The 21,090-nt window shown below is 38.5% G+C and overlaps 1 protein-coding gene across 14 annotated transcripts in view; it reads left to right on the top strand.

The window, feature by feature from the left end:
• FAM214A (family with sequence similarity 214 member A) overlaps positions 1-18,896 on the top strand; it is a 49,293-nt gene extending 30,397 nt beyond the window's left edge. For 13 of the 14 annotated variants that reach the window (XM_037395621.1, XM_037395619.1, XM_037395614.1 and 10 more), the window contains 11 exons: positions 823-1,007; positions 1,851-2,053; positions 2,502-2,627; positions 2,896-4,747; positions 5,249-5,365; positions 6,319-6,398; positions 7,192-7,300; positions 8,145-8,303; positions 10,183-10,251; positions 11,116-11,315; positions 16,660-18,896. In XM_037395621.1, the coding sequence (XP_037251518.1) occupies positions 823-1,007; positions 1,851-2,053; positions 2,502-2,627; positions 2,896-4,747; positions 5,249-5,365; positions 6,319-6,398; positions 7,192-7,300; positions 8,145-8,303; positions 10,183-10,251; positions 11,116-11,315; positions 16,660-16,813 (3,254 nt within the window). In that variant the 3' untranslated portion in view covers positions 16,814-18,896. Of the gene's footprint in view, positions 1-822; positions 1,008-1,850; positions 2,054-2,501; positions 2,628-2,895; positions 4,748-5,248; positions 5,366-6,318; positions 6,399-6,546; positions 7,157-7,191; positions 7,301-8,144; positions 8,304-10,182; positions 10,252-11,115; positions 11,316-16,659 lie in introns of those variants that run through there. The other variant, XM_037395622.1, reaches the window with a different exon arrangement.
• The last annotated feature ends 2,194 nt before the right edge of the window (positions 18,897-21,090 follow it).

Here is a 21,090-nt window from a genome sequence, read left to right as displayed (position 1 = left end):
GTGTGACATCCTCGTGATGAGGGAGGAGGAGGACAAGGATGCCTTACAAAACATGATAAAATCAGAGGACTGGTGCATCCTACCTCTGCAGGAATCACGTGTGTTTGGGTAATTCATGAAGAGCAATGCCAGCTGCTGCTTTGTCTATGGAGACTTGTTGAGTTTTAATTCTTTGCACAAGTATAGACTGGCCGTGGTACAAAACAATAAGTACTCTGTATGTTCCTTGGGAACCTTCCCTATGTGTTAATGGTAGCTAAAAATGGACTTCTCAAGTAAGCCTTGCCTCTCAGCAGGAGTGCCTCACAATACAAATCTTAAGAACATTGTGTCCCACTTTTTCTAATAGAAGTAAACCTTTCCTTTTTTTCTTATTCAATTTTTAATGTATTTGATGATGTACCATGGCTTCTCTTTATCTGTCACATGATACTAATGATGCCAAGTCATACTGCCATCAGACGTCTCCCACTAGAGTCCAGGAAACTTGTTTTCTTCCAGAGAAGCTGTGATTCAGCTGTGGTTCACAACACAAACATGTTTCTTGGCTTCACTGAAATCTGGTACATTGACCGGTTACTACATGAAGCTTTCTTTAGAGTATCTTTGATTTCATCTGCTTGTAGTGACAACGTTGTGAGGTGAGGAAGGCTGGTACAGTAACTTGGGCCTTATGGGGGGTGCAGCCAGACTGATAGAAAGATCCATTTCACATATCTCTCGTTTTAAGTGTAAATTGAAACAAACCGCGGGGTCAGACAGCAGTTGTAAGCTTGTTATATAAAGCAGATGTAATTATTTTTTCTCCTTTTGAAATGACAGATACTTTGGATGAATACTTTGAGTATGAAGCTGAGGAGTTCCTGGTCTCCTTGGCCTTGTTGATCACCGAAGGTCGAACGCCTGAGTATTCAATCAAGGGCAGAACAGAGGGCTTTCACTGCCCACCGGCACAGTCAAGTCAGCCACCAACAACTAAGCATGAATGCAGCGACAAACTGGCTCAGGTAAGATGGTACCCATGTTATTTTAAGTGTGTTGGTGTACATCCTTGCAACCGTGATTAAAGTCAGCTGAGAACCCCGTGGCAGATTCACAGTTAAGCATGAATAGCAATTTATTTCTCAGTCCTGCATTCAAATTAGTATGTAATTCAGTATTGTACTAATAATAGATACATCCTTAAAATGAGAGATCATTAAGCCTTTTATCCTTCAACATGAAATTCTGCATGACTACCTGAATGCAGTACCTATTTGAGTCTTTATTATGCAAATGGAGAGTGCTATACTTAGCATTCTTGGTCTTGGGTTTCGTTTTTGGTTTATTTTTTTTAAAAAAAAATCTAGGCTAACTTGCCGAACTTCTTGCTTTTCCAGGTTTTCTTGAAAAGTTAGTGGTCCAAAAACCACAAGCACATCAAATCTAGCCCATCTGGGAGTAAGGCTGGAGAATCCCATCTCAAGTAGAAGTTCCTAAGTGCTGTGTGAATTTAAGTTATTATTCATACAGAAATTAGCCCGTTCCAAGACACAGAATTTACAGAGATACCGCTTGAGTGTGTCTATCCAAGAGGATGACTTGAGAGTGGTACAAAGTAGCAAAGTATAGTGCTCATTTATGAGCTCGTTTAACTTTCTACAGAAGCTGCTCAAATGGCAGCCATAAAGGATTTGTTAATTATTTTTCATTTAATAGCTCTGGAATCTTATCTCTGATTTGGTGAAACCTAGTTTACAGAATTTGACCCTTACCCTTTTCCAGTACTTTGGAACATGTTTTTAAGGTAGATCTAAATTTGGCTAGGATTTTTATGGCTTGCTTATGTTGACATTTTTTCTTTCCCACAGTGTCGTCAAGCCAGGCGAACCAGATCTGAGGTTATGCTACTGTGGAAGAACAATATTCCAGTCATGGTAGAAGTGATGCTACTTCCAGACTGTTGCTATAGCGATGAAGGGCCCACCACCGAGGGGAATGATTTAAATGATCCTGCAATCAAACAAGATGCATTGCTGTTAGAAAGGTGGATTTTGGAGCCAGTTCCTCGACAGTAAGTTGGATGTTAGGGTTAGCTGATAGTTGCGGGAATCTTGTCATATTAAAGTCCTTGAAGTAACCAGTTAGTGGTTTTGAACTGGCCCATTGCCTTGGGGACTGATTTAAGAAAACCACTATTTGCCAGTGAAATTGAAGCATCTTTTAATCTTAGTCCTCTACTCATAGTTTCTGCAGTGAACATTGAACAATGCAGAGTATGAAATGCTCCTAGCTGAAAATGGTCATTTTTACACGTTATTTATGTTAAATTGTGTAAATTATTATGTGGATAAAACCAAATCAGGCTCTGTAATCATCGAAATGTTTGAGGAATTTGTTTTGCTTGATTGAGCTGTGCTTTATTTTCAGAACGAAGATCTGATAATGTCCTAGTTTTAGTTCTAACCGTTCTCTGTGTATATTCTTACCAACACCCATGTGTTTCTCTTAATACGTTTTAGGAGTGGAGATCGATTTATTGAAGAGAAGACCCTTTTATTGGCTGTTCGCTCTTTTGTTTTCTTCTCTCAGCTAAGTGCGTGGCTGAGCGTTTCACATGGTGCTGTTCCCCGAAACATTCTGTACAGGTGCGTCTGGGGTGGAAAAAACCCTCGTTTGTTCTTTGTAGGTTGTTTCAACTTGTCTTAAAACCTTTTTCCCTTCTGTTTTTCTGTGCTCTCAGGAAGTGCCATGCTGTTGGCCTAGTGCTGTGACAGTTATATAGGATCCATATACTTCACAAAGTACAGCAATTGCTGGTGTTGCTAGTGCTTTTTCTTAGACATTTGTTATGAAGTAGATAATTAAGACTCTTCACTTAAATGTTTCTGTAAATGCCCTTCTGTATTGTTTCAGGGTGAGCGCTGCAGATGTGGACTTGCAATGGACATTCTCCCAGACACCGACTGAGCATGTCTTTCCTGTTCCTAATGTTTCTCACAATGTGGCCTTGAGAGTCAGCGTCCAGTCCTTGCCCAGACAATCGAATTACCCGGTTTTGACCTGTAGTATTCACACGAACCTTAGCTTTTACGAAAAGCGAATGCAAGAGCGTAAGTTACATCAGCGCAGCGATTCCAGTGTGGCACAGCAATGCAGTACCTCCAGTCCACAGCGCTTCTGTGGGAAACAGACATGGACAATGACACCTGAAGGCCTACTTAATGGAAAAAAGACAACTGAGTTTACTACATCTATCAGAAATTTAAAACTTTATCCATCTACTGGACTTGGATCTGACTTTGGGGTGTCACAGCCTAAAGTTCAGGGCTATAATGCTACAGCGGACAATAAGACAAAATCTCGTGAAACACCTGTGAGAACTTTTAAATCCTTTTCTCTAGTTGATTCCCGTGGTTCAAATAGTCACTGCGCTCACCAGCCCACAGGAGAAACCAATCCTTTGATAGGCTCTTTACTTCAAGAGCGACAAGAGGTCATCGCGAGGATTGCTCAGCACTTGATTCACTGTGATCCGGCTACTTCACCGGTTGTTGCTGGACGCCCGTTCAACATACATGAGAACGGCTCAGCTACACCAAAAGCTTTTCGGAGTACTTACGAAGATGAAAACTTGCCAAGGAAAGGCAAGGAAGCCTCCCCAGTTTCTGTTGCCAGCTTAGACAATGCAGTACAAGAAGATGGTGGTGAAGGCAAAACGAGAGCGGTACCAGAGATCAGTCTGCTCGATGCCCGTGTTCCAGTGAACCACTGTGGCCGTCAGTTGGCAGGAGAGAGTAATCCCCTGATCGATTCTCTGCTCCAGGAGCGGCAGGAGGTGATAGCAAGGATTGCCCAACACTTGATTCATTGTGATCCAGCTACTTCTCATGTCACTGGACGTCCATTCAAAGTGCATGAGACTAGCCCTGTTACTTCCAAAGTTTTCCGAAGTACATATGAAGGTGAAAATTTGCTGAAGAAAGGCAAGGAATCATCTTCTGTTTCTTTTGCTAGATCTGATTTTTCTTTGTTAGAAGACAGCAGTAAATCAAGGATGAAGACACCTGATACTCCAATCAGTCCTTCTAGGTTTGATGGAGAATTGAAGGCTTCTCTGAAACTCCAAGCAAGAAGAAAATTGGTTTTAGCAAAACCCAGTGAAGCTGTCCGAAATGCATTTCATCAGACTTCAAATAAAACTTCTCATGCATTTACTAACATTCATACATCATCATCGTGTGTTAAAGAAAATAAATCTGAATTGCCAGATAAATTGGAAATGATAAGTTCTGGTTATGCACAGAAAGACCAGATAACCAACAGAATTAAACAGTGTTCAAATTTGAGCAGCATTGATGAACAGATTCGCACAAATAAACTAAAAGAAAGAACAGTTGTTAGTGAGAACAATGGCATAGACAGTTTTAACAATTTACAGGTAGATAAATGCAGAATACTTGAAGGTACAAAAAAAGCAACTGTGATGCAGGTATCTGACTCTTTGCACAAAAATGAGCTCAAGTGTTTAGATAAAGACTCAAAAAAACCAAATATTTATGAGCAAAATACTCAGCTTATTAGTATTGAAAATTATTTAAATAAAGACCATGACAGTTTCAAAAACAAAAGCAAACAAGATAAAACAAAAACTGCACACGATGAGAATGAGGACCCAATAAGCCTCGATTTCCAAAGCACTTGTCAGAAGAAACCTACAGAAGACTGCATAGTTAAGTGTGAGCGGCTGAAGAACCCAGATGTACAGGTAAATACACAGAGGAAAAGATGAATTCTTAGCTGCGCTTAGATAGCTTGTGCTGTGTCTCCTAAGGACCAATATGAAGAGGAATTCAAGCCTGACTTTGTATGAAGCCGCATGTTACTATTGTCTTCTTGGTCTGCAGTAACGTTTGGCTGGTAGTGCCTCCCCCATACCTTCTTAATTATAAATTTAACACTGAGGAGAACATTGTCTTATTCTGCTCACGGTGATAGCATTATGAAGGACAGTTTCCATAGGTAGTTAGGCACCCTGTCGCTTTATTCAGACACTGCTGTGTTTATATGGTATGTGATCTTTAGTGAGCAGTTTGTGTGATTGTAGGTTTGAGTCAAGGGGAATTTACACTGAATGTTTCATAATATCCCGGTGTGATGCAGATCCACCTGGTTCAGAAGTCGTCTTTGTTAGAGCAAGCAAAGCGTTACTGTGGTAGGTCATTGAAATATCCCATTGATATCTTGAGTAAATTTATTTTGCTGACAGAGAGCACCATCTCTAAAACACACAAATATATGGCGGAAACATAATTTTCGATCCTTGGATGGAACTTCAACCAAGGCTTTTCATCCAAGAACTGGATTGCCTCTGCTTTCAAGTCCTGTAAGTTACTGTTGAAATTACAACTTACCTTTTGACTGACAAAGGAAGCATTTTGTTTAGTGTCTGTGTATGGTAAAAAATTTGGCAAATTACCTAGGTGGGGGGTGTGTGTGTTTACTTTCAGTGTCAGAGCGAATACTCTTGCAAGTGGACATTTGAGAGTTCACACTCAGATGAAATTGGACAATAATTTTGGAAACGAAAATATTAGAACTAGTTGTTGAGATCCTGTCAAGGTTAACAAAAGACGACATTAGAAAAATCTACGGCAAAAAAATGCTTTGGTGCTATTTTAGAGCCACAAAAGAAAGCAGTTTGGAGATTAGTGTTTTAAGTTTAAGCTAATATATTTTGTCACTTAAGAGGTTTTGTGTGAATTATTAATACCTGATTGCCTATTATTCCAAAGCTTTTGTTTCTGTGACCGGTTTGTACTGGATATTCTTCAGCAATCAGAGATGTCACTAAGTGAAACACAGATGCTGTGTAAGACAGAAAGACATTGGGGAATGTTACAGTTCTTGGTAGGTTGTTGGGAGTTTTAAAGAAAAAGGCAGTCACAGTAAAAACTACTGAAGTAGTGATGTTCTGTAATTAATACGTGACGTGTTTTATTCTTCAGCGCTTGTAAAGGCCATCATATTTTCGGGAAACTTGGATACAAGTTGTTACAGCCTGTTTATTAGTAGCGCTCTGGACTATTCCAAAGAGACATCAGCCTCTTGAATGAGCCTTTATTTAAGTACTTGCTGTTAATCAAAATTTACAGTCTTGTCATTAATAATTTTAGAATTTTCTTCACTAGGTTTAGAATGTACAGGAATTACTCTCTTCTGCTTTGTTTTTGTAATTTTGTAATGTAATGCAAATTCTTGGCAAACTTGTGCTCACTTGGCAAAATTGTCCTCACTAGTGGTACAGTTTTCAAATTAGCATCTTCTTTGCCTCTTGAGGTTCCTCAAAGAAAAACGCAGTCTGGGTGCTTTGATCTGGATTCATCACTGCTGCAGTTGAAATGTTTGTCTGCAAGAAGGTATGTTTTATTTACCAGAATTATTAAGAATTTTGGGGGAAACATAATGTATATACATACCTGTATGCAACAACAAAGCATGTTGGCAAAGCCAAAAATTGGGTGCCTTTCAAAAAAACCCTTTTTTTTTTTAAATACGTATTGGCAGCCGAGTTGCCCCAGGAGTGTCCAGGTTAGCTCTGGGCCATAACCATGGTACGACAGCTGCTGCCGGCATGAACTCTGTCCTGTGCAGGGCTAGGTATGCTGTAAAAATACCCTTGAATTTTCAAAAAGAACAGATAGTAATAGTTGATTCTTCTTCAGATCAGTGGGTTTTTTGTGTTATGCTTTGTTTGTGGTGTTGAACAGGTTAAACATTTTGCCTTAACTTGTTCAGAGCACTTAACATTTAAAAGGGACCAACCATGACCTTTTATACATTAGTACACACAAGATAAACAGCTTTTAGTAGGGTGGTTTGATGTTGGAAACTTCATGGTATGAGACAAAAATATCTGCGTACTAGAGAAAACAATCTGATACTTTGATTCCTGCTAATGGAATTAATGAACAACCTAAATTCTTATTGTCTTTATTTATCCCTTGTTAACTGAAAAAACTTTCAGAAGTTTTACATTACTAGAAAACGTTCTGCTAAAGCATTAGCAAGTGATGTTCAACTGTTACTTCTTTAGGACAACATTTTGTAATACAGTAAGTAAACGATTCTTTATAGAGCTGTTTATACCCAGAAAAAAAAGGCAAATGGTTTTAGCCTTTATGTTTATTCTATCTTTTTTTTTTTTAATAGCCCACAACAATGTATAAACAGAGACAGTGATCCAGAGAGCCATGGGAAACCAATTCTAAGTTCTAGTGCTCCACCAGTAACAAGTCTTAGCCTTCTGGGAAACTTTGAGGTATTGCATATTCTCTAGAATTCTTGTGGGTATTTTTAGTATTCTACTGTACTGCTTTTAAAAGTGCATTACTGTGAATAATTCCAGCCTGATCACAATGTAAAAGTTCATAATTAAATTGAATAAAATTTGTTTTAATTTCCAGCTGAAAGGCACATTTCATGCCCCAGACATCATCGGTCTCAGGTTCAGATACAATGAATTGCTTAGAACTTTTATTTCCCACTGTGGTCAGGTTAGGAGGAGTTCTGTTGACATAAATGAGATTTAACAACCTGTAATTGTTCATGTTCATAACATATACCTAGAAAAAAGGATTTACATTTTTGCTCTTAAAGTCTACTTAATGTGTCACAAAAGCAGTGTTAAATCAGTGTAGTAAACAGAATGTGTTTGAAGCATAGCCTCCAGCTTTTCACTTCACGTAGCTTATCAGCTATCAATAACTAATAGCTAGTGCATGAATGGATTGTGTTGTGCTCAATATTTGTGAAATATGGGGGTGAATATGTTGAGGAAAGTTACAGATTCTAGACTTATTTTTTCAGATAGTATATCTCAAGGAAAATCATGCATAGATCCTGCTGCAGTAAAATTCTCTGTGGGCATTTGCACCAGTTTCAGTAGAGTGATGACTGGATTTGGATGATGCTTTCTCTTAAACCGTTGTCATCTTGCTGAATGTTCTGCTGTTCATCATAATTTTTGCTTCAGTGTTGATTTTTGACAGGTCACCTTACAAAAGACCCAAGTTCTTATATAAGTTTTCCTTGTTTGCTGCTTAGTTTTGCTGTGTTTTATTTGAGGCTTTCCCAAACGAAGCTGTATGTGTTTTGTTTTTCAGGAATCTGTCCTGAATTTTCGCTTAGACCCGCTTGGCGTCGTGGAAGGTTTCACAGCAGAAGTGGGAGCAAGTGGAGTCTTTTGTCCCACGCACATGACTCTGCCAGTTGAAGTGTCATTCTACAGTGTTTCAGATGATAATGCACCCTCTCCTTACATGGTAGGTGTGTGGTTGGGTTTATTTTAAACAAGTTCTGATAGGTAGAGGTGAAGAACAAGAGCTTGGTGAGTAGAGGGTCAGGAAGCAGGGATTTGCAGGGACCTGATTATTTTCAACTGCTTATCATGGAACTCTCCTGTTCCCTTCTATCCCTACCTAGTGCTTTTCCTCCCATTGCACTGCCCCACCATCTAGCTGCTCTTGTCTTGGGATATGGAACGTACTTGTCTCCCTCCACGCTGGACTGATCAACCCCTGCCAGATATCTCTTTATCTAACTTAAAATAGGCAGTGAGGCAATAGCTGGGCTTAATGGGATACATTTTGTTGTCTCAACAAGCAGCTGCCCTGGGCAGCTAACCACTCTGCCAGTGCCTTAGGTGCAGGCCAAGGTACAACTGCTGATGGAGACCTTAGACTCCAAAGTTATTCAGCCCTTCCTGTTAAAGCAGGTGTTGGCTGAGCCAGCGTGACACACGGTGCTCACATAAGCTGCGTGGTTTGCTGATGTTTGCATCAACGCGGTGTTTGTGTTCTGGGTATCTGCGCCCTGGTTCTGTTCCACATTTCTACAGTGACAGCACAATTTTTGGATGTTTCAGAGTGCTTCCTTGTAACCAGGAAAAGATGTCTTGTATGCTAGCACTGAATCAGATGGCTAGGTGTGTTCTGAACGACTGTTAAGGAACAGTGTTACCTGGGTGACAAATCTAATTTTTAGAGGTTTTCATATGTGTATGTCTAAAGTATGCTAAATAGTCAGTTTAAACATGAAAGTAAAGCAGTGAACATCTGATTATCCCAAGATTTAGATTTTAAATTCATAGAACTTGCCATATTTCTGACTTTCTGTTTTAATTTAAAAGTATTCAGAAAATGACATGGCTTTGCAAGTTGATTAATAGAGTTTGAACTTGTATATGTCTCTTCTGAACCACTGCAAAGAAGTATCTGTTGTTTTGCTTTCAATCTTTCTAGATTATTTCATGTGATTTTCCAGGAGCTTGAAGGGATTCTGATGTTCCTCAAATGGTTAAAGTAGCATTGCTTGTTTTCCTAGCTGGGTTTCATTGTTTCAGGCTTTTCCACATGGTCTAAGCATGCTTTTATGGCTGAGTCTCCCAGGATTAATAGACATTTGTATAGTGCCTTCATCATCAGAAACATTGTTTCTGTTTGTATAGCTAGTTTCTCTGCTCTGGGAGCTTTTTTTTTGGTGTTTGTTTGGTTTTGGGTTTTTGAATTTATTTTTTTTTTTTTTTAAGCCCAGCGCAGTGGGGTACAACAGTTGTGCGCTGCAGGTGAATCGAACATGTGCTCTAGGGCAGTACCATCAGGGTGGGTGGCCTCAGCTGTGTTACATACAGCGCTGCGTGGGATGCTCCCATCTGTAGATTACAGCTGGTACAAAAGCAGATGTCGTCGTAAAAGTTTGGATTAGAAGGGAAGATTAAGTGCATCTGCTGCCTTTGAAAAGCATAAATTGTTCTGTGAGATTTGGAGTATTATTGGTGCAATTGTAGGTGATGTAAAAATGGAAAGGAGGAGGCAAATCTTCCATTTTAACTTACGAGCCGTTTTGAAAAGAAAGCTGTGTTTTGCCGTAGCTCCCAAACTGTTAGTTTAAAGATACAGAAACTTGGCTCTTGTTTAAAGAGAAGAACATACCCCTTATTGCCCAGCTTTTAATGATCTGACAAAGTATCTGTAAGGCCCCTGCTGCTGATTTTTAACTGCATCTTAAATGTGTTGACTTCTGGGTTTAGTTTTTATATATACATTACTGATTGTTTTTCAAATAGATAGAATTATAGGAATAGAACGTTTGCATTTGTATGTAACTCTCCCTGTGAATTAAATGTGTGCCTTCTTTTCCTAGGGTGTAATTACTTTAGAGTCCCTTGGTAAAAGGGGTTATCGGGTACCGCCTTCAGGAACAATACAAGTGGTACGTACTCAGCAGATAAGGGTGACTTGAAACCACTGATACCAAGAAAGTCATGCAGAGGCGGTGAGGTTATTGGAGATGAGCATGAAGCTATCAGTGGAAATGTGCATCTCCGTAGGTAGTAAAGTTATTCAAAGTTAAATCTTGTGTAATTTGTGGGACAAAAGAGACTCCCAACCTTTTGAACCCATCTGTGCTGTGAAGAGACTTAAAATCAGTTACTGAAGATTCAGAATAGTTGAGGGCATCATGGCTTTGAAGAAGTAATGGGGAAGTAATTAGGCTACAGTGTTAATTCTGGAGTCCTTCTAAAGGGATTAAGATTGAATACTCAGTTGTATCTAAATCTCGTAAGATTTTTGACCTCATCTGTTCTTTGTAATAAAATCAGAAAGTAAATCACAGCTTAGAACTAACAGTCTTCCCCTTTCTTTTAAAAGAAACCCAACCCGGGGTAACATATTGGTAGTTTCAGGTTTAAAAGTGGAGTCCACCACTGTGCTTCCTATGAGCATATTGTGTCTAGAAAACAGTGTAGACAAAAAGCTGACTGGAAAAATAAAAAAGGGGATGCAGATTAGCAAAGTAACAGTGGTTATATACTATAGTGTTTCATTAAGATTAGGCTGTGTTTAGTATTATATTTAAATATGGGAATTTCTAGTAGCTGAAATGTTGAAAACCAGAAAAACTGCACAATCTTTTTACATAAATGTTTCTGTATGGCACTGGAACAAAGTGGAGGACAGTGACTGTTTTGGCAGGTGGGGTTTGGTTTTTTATTTGTTTGGTGTTTTGTGGTTTGTTTTTTTTTTTTTTTAATTTTTCATTTCTAAAGAGTATTGTATTGAACTGTCTTTTCAGACCTTATTTAACCCTAACAAAACTGTGGTGAAGATGTTTGTGGTGATCTATGACTTGCGAGAAATGCCAGCTAATCATCAAACATTCCTACGGCAAAGAACTTTTTCTGTTCCTGTGAGACGAGAAATCAAGAGAACTGTCAATAAAGAAAATAGTCAACAGACTGAAGAAAGGCTACTACGCTACCTCATACATCTGAGGTAAGCTCCTTGGATTCAAAAAAGAACCCAGCACAACAAAACAGATAAAAACAATCCAAAACCAACCAACCAAAACCACAGAAGTCAAGCACATGCCCAAATTTATCTCAAGATTTCTTTCCCAGCCAGCCTTTCTGTATACAGACTTTTTATTAAAAAAAGAATGCTTTTAACTTGGTCTTTAAGATAGACAGTAGAGGAAGAAGAGCTAATAAATAATTTGGATTCTGCTTGGGAGAAACCAAGTTAAAATATTAAAGCTTTTTCTTGGCATTGAAGTATTTTGTGTAGCCTTGTAAAGCTTAATTCTTTTCTTAGCAAGAGAGATTTAGTTCTGGCTGGATCAACGTACTTCTTGAGGTTAGAGGAAATAGCGAGTGTGGATGTTGCATGGGCGAAAGCCAAAACTAAGGATCACTGTAGAGAAGGTGTCCAGTGTCCTACACACATGCCTCTTCACCAGAATAGCTTGCGACATGAAAAGCATTCCTCCTAAAAATACAGTGTTTAGCGGTAAAAATGTAAATGCCTGTTTCATGATGCAATACCGCTGATAATGCCTTTCACTTCATAAAATATTCACACAATCTTCCTTAAATGATTTACGAAGCACTGCCTGAAACCAGATACTGTGCTGCTGCTCTGGGGATGTTCTGGAGACAGCAGTTTGAAGCAAAGGAGGAATGATATATGTACTCTGTCCTCCTGCAGTTTGCAGACCTTTGCCTGCATTGTTGTAGTAAACAAACCCACGTACGTGCCGACCCAGTGCTTTCATTGCAGCAAACCCAAACTGGCAAACCCAACAGTGGCTGACATTCTGAAGCGAGCAAGCAGAACAAAATCAAATCTCTTACACTTTTTAACTTGTAGAATTACTTCTGGTACATATTATTTTCCCTGTTTAGCAGCATTGATTTCTACCCAGCAGACTTTTGAAACACAACTTTGTCTAAAGCAGTGATTCCAGCTTTACTGTTAAATGAAAGTTGACAGTCATAAAAAATGTGTGATGGTTTACTGGAGTGTGAAAATATCATCACAATGAGGCTGTTAAACTATGTTTTCATTGCAAATTTTAGCCTGGATTGAAATTCATCCGTTCAGGCCACACTAACGTGCCATGTCTAACTTAACCACTTCCTAAATTTTTTCTTGCGGGGTACATTCTGCAAGAGTGTGTAGCCCAAATAAAAGGTTCTGTACATTTGTAATGTTCATCTACCTGAAAGAGGAACTGGGGACACAGGCATCAGCTGCAGAGGTGGGCAGAAATCTGGCCAACTGGGTCTGGTGTACAGGCATGACGAGCAGTAGACTTGTGTCCTCTTTCAGTTTCTGCTTTAATGTAGTTTGCAAACTTTTTTGTAGACAGACCCCATAATTACTTCTATTTGAAGGCAAACTTGCTTTCTTCTCTGTTGTCTTTCATAGCTAGAAGTCGTCTTTTATGAGCTTCCAGTTTCTGACACCTGCTGAGAGGCAGGAATGTAGCAGTTCTGATGCTTTGAAATACCTGTACAATTTCGTTTAGCTCAGCTTTCAAACCTCTGGTAGGGATCAACTCATGGATTTATAATGTGTAATTAGAAATTTGGAAAGAGAATACCTGCAGAGTGTGTCAGAAGGTTTTTTCTTCAAGGTGAACCCAAACAGTGGGTCCTTTTCTCATAATGGAAGAATGGCAAAACTCCTTGAAACATTACCATAGCTTATGTTGATCTGTCTTGTGGTTCGTTATACAGAGTACTTCAGATTTTACAAAAGACTCAATTGTCGGTTTAGTAATAACCTTCTTTACTAAAGATGGATTTTAATTAGGAGAGCTTAGAAAGTTTTAGTAGTATATTAATTCATATGTGAGTTGGTTTCAAATCTTCATTGTTAAAAGCAGCAATGCTTCCTCAAACCTGTTTTACTGAAAACTTATAAATAAACTGAAAATATTTAAATCGGGAAGATTAATTTTTTTGTTACTCTAGTTGGCTTAGAACAACTGTTCACTTTTAGTTGCAATAGTTGTTGAAAACAAGCATCTTAAGCCTACATGTTGAAATTTTGCTCCAAAAAACAAATGAAATCACCACCAGTAAGCTGCATTGTGGTCGCATCTGCTTACAAGGCCTTAATCACAGTTGTCAGCACTCACGTTATGAAAGCTTCTTTTCAAGTGGTAATTTGGCAAAAATGCTTGCATAGGCCTGGAACTTGACATTGGCAGCCAGATTTTCTACACTACTCTTTAAAAGTGTCAGACCTACTGTGTACAGTTTTGTATGTTTGAGATGCTGATCGATATGCCATCGAAACCACATTGGTACCCACAGGTACAGTATCGTGATGTCAAATGTAGTTGTGGTGGGCAGCAAAAGTTATTCACATATAGGAAGATCAAGAGTTGCACCTGCAGTTTATCCCCCAAGCATCTTCCAGAAATGACTTAACTTTTTTGTTGCATGTGAAGCAATGGTTTTTGTGTTGTGATTAAATCTTCATGAGCATAAGAGCTGTGAGTCCAGCTCTGCTCATGCCTCGTTTATTCCCAGAGTTCAGAAGGTGACGACCCTCCGTTGGTTTCTAGGTCAAATTCTGGCACCCCTACCTGTAAAAGGCAATTAACCAGTTAACCTGCCCACAGCTCAGCATTTTTCAAGTTTTTAATGCTTGGTCAACAGCTTTAGTTACTGACATAATGCCTCTTTTAATTGCAGGGAGCGTAATTGTTGCTTAACAGCAAAACGGGTTGTTACTGAAGGCTAGGTGGAGAGTAAACTTGAAACTGGTTGTTAAAAGTAGTGATTCCTCAAGGTATTGAGAAACTTTTTAAAAAATGTGGCATATGATACACTTATTGGTGGAACCTGGAGACGCCTGCTATTACTGATTTACTAGTTATTTCTTGATCTTTCTGATCTCTCAGCATTTTTCCTGATCTAGAAATTTGTATCCTTGCCCTAGTGATTTTACTTGCAGATTTTATAGATTGTGTTGTATAGTCTTTTCCACTTGCAAAACATACCTTGCTACATATGTTTTTGTGATCATCCTGCTGTATCCTGTTCCTGTGGCTTACTCTCTTTGTCAATTTTTATGGCCTATAAAATCTATACGTTTTGTGCTTGTATTTGTAATTTTTTCAGTAATGTTTGTCACTTTCTTTACCAGGCTTTCTAGCTCATCTGATATTTGTTTGTTTAAGCCTTCCTGTATTTGTCTGTTGTTACTGTTCCTAGGACACCATCTGTTAGAGACCTCTGTGTTTTTCTTGATTCCTTTACACAAAACTACTGGAGCTGCCACAGATCTGGAGCTGGTCCCATGCTGGCCACTCCACATCACCCTGCCAGGGTGTATGTAATGGTTGTCTCTTGATTATTCCAATGTATTTGCATGTGTGAAAAGCAACATTTCTAAATCCCAGTTAGTAAAAATAAACATTTCTCAAAGGAAAAAATTGGGTCATGGAAGCAGAGGTAAGAAGAGTCTCTTCAGCTCTGTTGCTGTCTCCCGCTTGCCCTCCTTCAACCAGTGTGAAATGTCATGCTCAGAAATGTCACGTTAGAGGGAAGAGTTATTTACTGGGCAAAGGGAGTCTTGCAGGATTCTCACTACAAGAAAATAGTGAGCTTGAGAAGTTTAAAAACAGACCTTGTTAATTATTTTCTGATAGATCTGTGTGTAAAATGGGAATTGAGCTCTACTTTATGATGGTGCTTTGATACCTAGATCTGTCTGTTCTATATGAATTAATATAAATCATACTTTTGCTGCAGAAGATCCTTCCATGAAATTTTTCTTTTTAAAATGTCTTACGAGCTACATGCCAAATTAACCGTTTGTGGTGTTCAGGTCGTTCCTCGCCTCTTTCATTCTTCTTTCTTGTGCTATCCTCCAGTCATAAGATAGAATCTTTTCCCCTTTGCCTACCAGGGAAAGGGCTTTTGCACTGATAGCACTGAGCAAATAAATACTGACGGATGGGAGCTCTGTAGGAGCCAGTATAGGAGCGTTCTGCTGGACCCCGCCACATTTAATGCCCTTGACAGCTGTATCTAGGAGCAGAATTTTCCTTTGTCTGGCAGTGAGGATGACTACAGGCTATTCTGCATCGCTCATCTGAACGAAGCAGTGGCACAGAATCCATTTCTACAACCTGCCTGCCCTAGATGATGAAACCTTGATGGATCTTCTGTAGTTGTCTTTCTCCTGCCTCTCAGAATTTGTCTGATTATGGCTAGGTTTATTCTAGAGATACTGCTTTTGCTTCAGTGGGGTCAGTGAGTAAATGCTCATTAAAAATCTGTGCAAATTGTAATGCATGTGATAATACAGCGTGCCCTGCTGTCTCAGCATTTGCAATGGTATCGTTTTGTAATTACAACAGCAATAGCTTTTCTGTTTCTGTTAGAGTAGGAATAGCTTTTGTCCCTTACCGTGGCTCAGTGATAGTGACATTAAGTTCAGTTGCCGTAAGAAATGCTCCTTAGACTCTCCTGTCTTTCCTGGTTGAGGGAAGGAAATTAAAGGAGTTCTGCCAGATGAAGACTATAGAACACAGTTATCTCAAATGCAGATCTTGTCTCTCTATATATAGTTGTTAAATGTCAGGCAAAGTGGAACTGGCACATTCCTGGCAGGTTTGGAGGACCTGAATTAGGCTGTTTAGCCGCAGCATAAAAGATAAATCGGCCTGGGAATTGGCTGCTGTTTGCTTTGGCGACTGAGCCAGTGAACTACAGTCGCTTTGAAATGGCCCTATATTCTGTGCAAAAAACTTTTTTTGATCTCCTTGCAGAGATCCCTATACCTACTGCTTTTCAAGTTGGACTTAAAATTTGGCGTGTGGTATAAAGCAGTAGCAAACTTCTTACTGATACATTCATGAAGGGAGCAATGCAATCTGTCTGTATGACAGCTAGCACCGAAACACATTTGATATGTATATATGCCTTTGTTGATATTTGAACCTTCCCTTTTGCCTGTGCTTAGGCCACCCTTGGGTGGGCATTTTTGGGAGTGCTCACTGAAGAGCACTTTTTGCCATTCTAGATTGCCAAGAACTTGAATCTTCGATGTACAGAACTGCAGTGTGAACTTCGAATATTCCAAGCCGCTTCCAAAGCTGTGCCACGACATTGGTGATTAGGAACAAACCCATTACATTCCAAAGGAAACAAAGTAGATTGGAAAGGCTAGGTTGTTCGTTCTTCCATTTTAACTGAATAATTTTGTATGTTCAAATGTTTTTGGCCTTAATCTCTGAAAGAAAAGGTACACATTTTATTCAATAATAATTGAAGAGTAATCTTTAGTTTAGATAATACAGATATTCATATCTTTTCAGGTTCCAGAGTTCTAAATCTGGAAAGATCTACCTCCACAGAGATGTAAGGCTCCTATTCTCTCGGAAATCCATGGAAGTTGATAGCGGCGCTGCATATGAACTCAAATCTTACACTGAATCTCCAACAAATCCTCAGTTTTCACCAAGATGCTAGCAAACAATGGCAAACTAAAGTATTCATTTTACTGTTGATTACTCCTTGTGAGCAAAGACTGGTAGAGATGACAGTATAAAGTTAAGTCTGTAAAGGAATGAAAATAGCGCTCGAGAGAGAGAAGGTTCTTATGTAATCCTGGACCAGTTTTTAAAAGGTTTCTGGAATGAGCTTTGTGTATTCCAAGTAGACTGGAAACATACTTAAATGTAATCTTTTTGTACTGTTTAAAACCACTTCATTGGATGTGTTGCAATAGCAAATTCCCAAGTTAGTTTAGTGTTTACACTTTTTATTTTATTTTTCAGTTATTTAATATTTAATGTTTCATTTAATACTCAAGTGATGTTTGTCTTTAGTGTTCTAATGTAGCATAAATCCTATGTAAAATCATACTATGTATTTTTGGCATTAATATTGAAATCTGAAATATATAAAGATGTCTTTAATCTGTGTGATGTTTTAACTGATACTCATTTAAGTTATTGAAAATGGGGTCAACAGGTGAATTTCCATAACATTTCATACTATGCAAGCATTTAGCTTTTTTTTTTTCTCTTCAGTGGTACCCTTTACCATTTTTTCTCACAGATTTAGTAACACTTGTGACAGTAATGCAGATTATTTATTTACTTATTCATGCATTGAGATCATTGGTTCGATTCATATTTTGCTGCCTCAGTTTCTTTCTTTCCTTAAGGGCCACTTTTGATTTTGCTTTCTGTTACTATTTTTTCCTCACATAAAATTCACACCCCCCCCATTTTAATTTCTCAGATTGTGTTAAAGGATGTACTGTGCAAGCAAATTAGTATTTATATCTTAAATATATGCAAATTCTATGAAACTTGTACTTTTTGTTTTGTTTTTTAGATAAGGAGGATCTTCATGTAATCTTAAATATTTTTAATAGGTCAATTCCATTTAGGCCACTAGGTGGCCATTGGAAGTTTTGCTAGAAAATGCTACATGGGCAAATATTTTCCAATACTTATGTGTATTCCTCAAGCAAAACAGTCAGCTAAACAGTTTATGCTAAGTGTTAAACTGTGTATCTGAGAGAAATAAAGTTAGAAGCATTTGATTATATTTGAGGTATATATTTAATAATGAAAATGAAGCATTACTGTATCTGCCAAAGATTTCAGAGTTTCTCAATTGTTTTACCTTGGCTTATATGGTTTTTTTTTTTTCTTTACATCCCTGTAGGTTTTCAGAGTGTCAGTAATATGAAAGGTGACCTTCATATTTGGGGGTATAACGTGCTTATCTGATGAAGGCTGTTCAGAAAGAATGAACGTGCATCTTAGATAAGGGCAGTGCTGAATATACGAGAAGTCAGTGTATCATGAAATCTCTAGGAGGTCTGCCAGGGAAAGTAAGGGAGACCAGACTTTCCAGATGATACGTATCAGCTATCTTGTATATTCAAATAACTGTTGCTACAAAAGGGCAAAGCTCAGATATTACTGAGTCTGTTCCCCACTTCAGCAGTATTTTCCACTCTGTTACACTAGGTTTTCAAAGGTTATAGCTAGCATTTATTTTATAGAGACTTTGGAAAAACTGTACAGGAAGAGATTGTTTGCATTTTCTAGTCATTTGTGTGCCCTGTAAAACCAAGAAAAGGTTTCTTTTTTGTAACAGAAGTCAAATGCAACTGCAGTTTTACTGTGTACAGAACTAGGATCTAGACTAGTGTAATGAGACTGTGTCCTAGTTTCTTTGTGGCTACTATTGAGTCCTAAGCAAACAGCATGTATCCTCAAAGTACTTATTTGTGTCATGGTGCACATTTGCTTGTGTACTGGGTGAAAAAAAGGATGAGAAAAGGACACACTTCTAGTGAACAGTCACAATTCACCTGTAGTAGATTAACCTTTTATTCTGCACTGATAATATGCAATGTTTGTAAGTTTGTATCTTGGTAACTTTAAATGACTTCTTCAAGCCATTCTTTTCTCCCTTCAGAGTAATATATTAATTTGTTTTGAACAGCAAAGAAGTGTGGATTTTGAATATGTGGTCATTACACATCATGTCTAGGAAATAAATCTGTATTGACTTAAATAGTTGAACTGCACTTAGTCCCTGTATGGATTCAGAATGAAAGTGACCTTAGCTTATCCATGCACAACTTTGATTTAACTGTCTTTGTCCATTGACAGCTTGATCTGAGATAAAACACTTTCCATTAGGGATACACGTGGAGAAATGCTGAATGTTCATAAAGTATGAACTGATTTCTACATGACCTTCTACAAGTAGGTTGAGAAATGAGACTAATTTTTGAGAGGTCATTTGGTTCTTCTCTTTACTCCTCAATAGGCTCAACCGTACAGAATTGTTTTTGAGAAATGTTTGAGTGGTTTATGAGGGCCTCCAGTGATGGACGCTCAAAGTATTATCTCTCTCAGTGTTAAACTATACTTATAATGAGAAAGCTATTTATAATGCCCAATTAAATCTTGCTGCAGCTGAAGTCAAGTACTACCTGGCCTCTTCACTATATGCAAAAAAAACCCAATTTAGTTCTTGTTATTCCCCTTCTCAGTCTTGTTTTCTATATCTAAGACAACCCCAGGCTGTTCGGTCAGCCTTGCCTCAGACTTTTTATTTTCTGCACCGCTAATCATTCTGTCTCTTTGCTTTCTTCTTTTGGTCTGAATCTGTCTTCAATTGCCTCAAGCTGGACACAGCATCCCAAGCAGGGCCCCCCTCTGCCAGTTAGACTGGTTGATAACTGATGGATGAAAGTCCTCTTCATACATCCCATTATAATGCTTGGGGTTTCAGTATCTGGAGATGTTGACTTGCATTTGTCTTGTTACCCACTATAACAGAGGTGCCCTACCTGCTTGTTCCCAGTATGGTAGCTTTCCTGCGTGTGTCATTATTGAACTTCATTCTCTCACTACCCAAGATTTTGCGTCTGATCTTCTGCTTGAATCTGAATTGCAATTATTTTCTAGTGCTTGTGTAGCTTCTCTTACTCAAGGCAGTCTGCTATTATTAATAAAGTTTATTTATTTATTTATAAACTACATTATCTGGGTCACCAGTGAAAATGGTGAGCAGGATTGGCCCTGGGAAGCACTTTGTGAAATACTACTAAACACAGCATTGCTGTTTGATATCCATTTCCAACAAAACTTGAATCTACCACATTAAAGTTTCATCTATTTAAGTTTCCCTGATTTGCATGGGGGGGTGTCCGAAGCCTTATTAATGCCAGAAGGTGTCTGGAACTGCAGCCACCTTCACCCACTTCTCCACTTTTTGGTTAAAGGAAACAAGATTGTGTGAAACCCTTATTCTTAATTGTGAATTTATGTCTAGCTACTCAGTTTCCTTTGAGTGCTTATTTTAGATGATTTCTCAGGTAATTATTGATTAGACAGTTTAATTATATAGCTTGTATTCTGTCCTCCCCATACTCCTATTTAAATTCAGAAAAATGGCCAAACTATCAGTCTCCTGCAAACCCACTGGTTTTCTACAGGCTTCTGTATAGATGACCACTAAATTACCTGGAGATTGCTTCAGTCAGTTCTCTAAATGCTCAAGGATAATTGGAAATACTTACCAGATGAGCAAAGAAACCCTGAATCGAGTATCCTATAAACCTATCCTTCCTTATTCCAGCTTGAGGTTATGCTCTGTTAGACTAGCTATCTTGGTCATGCCAGATTGAACAAAAGAACGATTAAATCCTTTGGTCTTTACAAGGTTTGTTCAGTAATTTCCAGTAATGATTCCTTGCCCCTTTGTCTTCATGATCTGCTTTAGATGCGCATCCTTAAAAACACTGACCTAGTTTCTGTATGCTGCTTTCTTGTATTTGAGGCCATTGAAGACCTTGTGCTTTTCCTGAGGTTCTTAATTTACTTCCCATCCTTCCTTTGTATTGTATCATTTACATTTATTCCCTTAAAGAAATAATGTCATTAAGGAACTGCTGAATTGTCAAAACTGTGTTTTCCCTCACATCTATTTCCTAAGAGATTCGGAAGAAATTCCTGAAGTTTGCATTCTTGTCTGCTGTCACTGCTTTGTTGTCCTGCTTCCTTTCAAAATCTATGAAGTTCATCCTTTTTATGATCTCCTATGCGTTGCTCTTTTTCACACCTTTGGACTATTTCTCCCTGATTTTGCTAGAGGCAAATGTGGCACACCCACTCTTATCATTGCTTTTTCTATCATTAGGAAGAAAGTACTTATTAGTGCTTTCTATGACTTTCCTGTGCAATCTGCCCTGCTCTGTCCCCTTCTGAACA

This window comes from Falco rusticolus, chromosome 7 (genome assembly GCF_015220075.1).
Source record: "Falco rusticolus isolate bFalRus1 chromosome 7, bFalRus1.pri, whole genome shotgun sequence".
Lineage (NCBI taxonomy): Eukaryota > Metazoa > Chordata > Aves > Falconiformes > Falconidae > Falco > Falco rusticolus.
The sequence above is the reverse complement of the archived record's forward strand: the minus strand, read 5'-3'. Positions and strand labels throughout refer to the sequence as shown.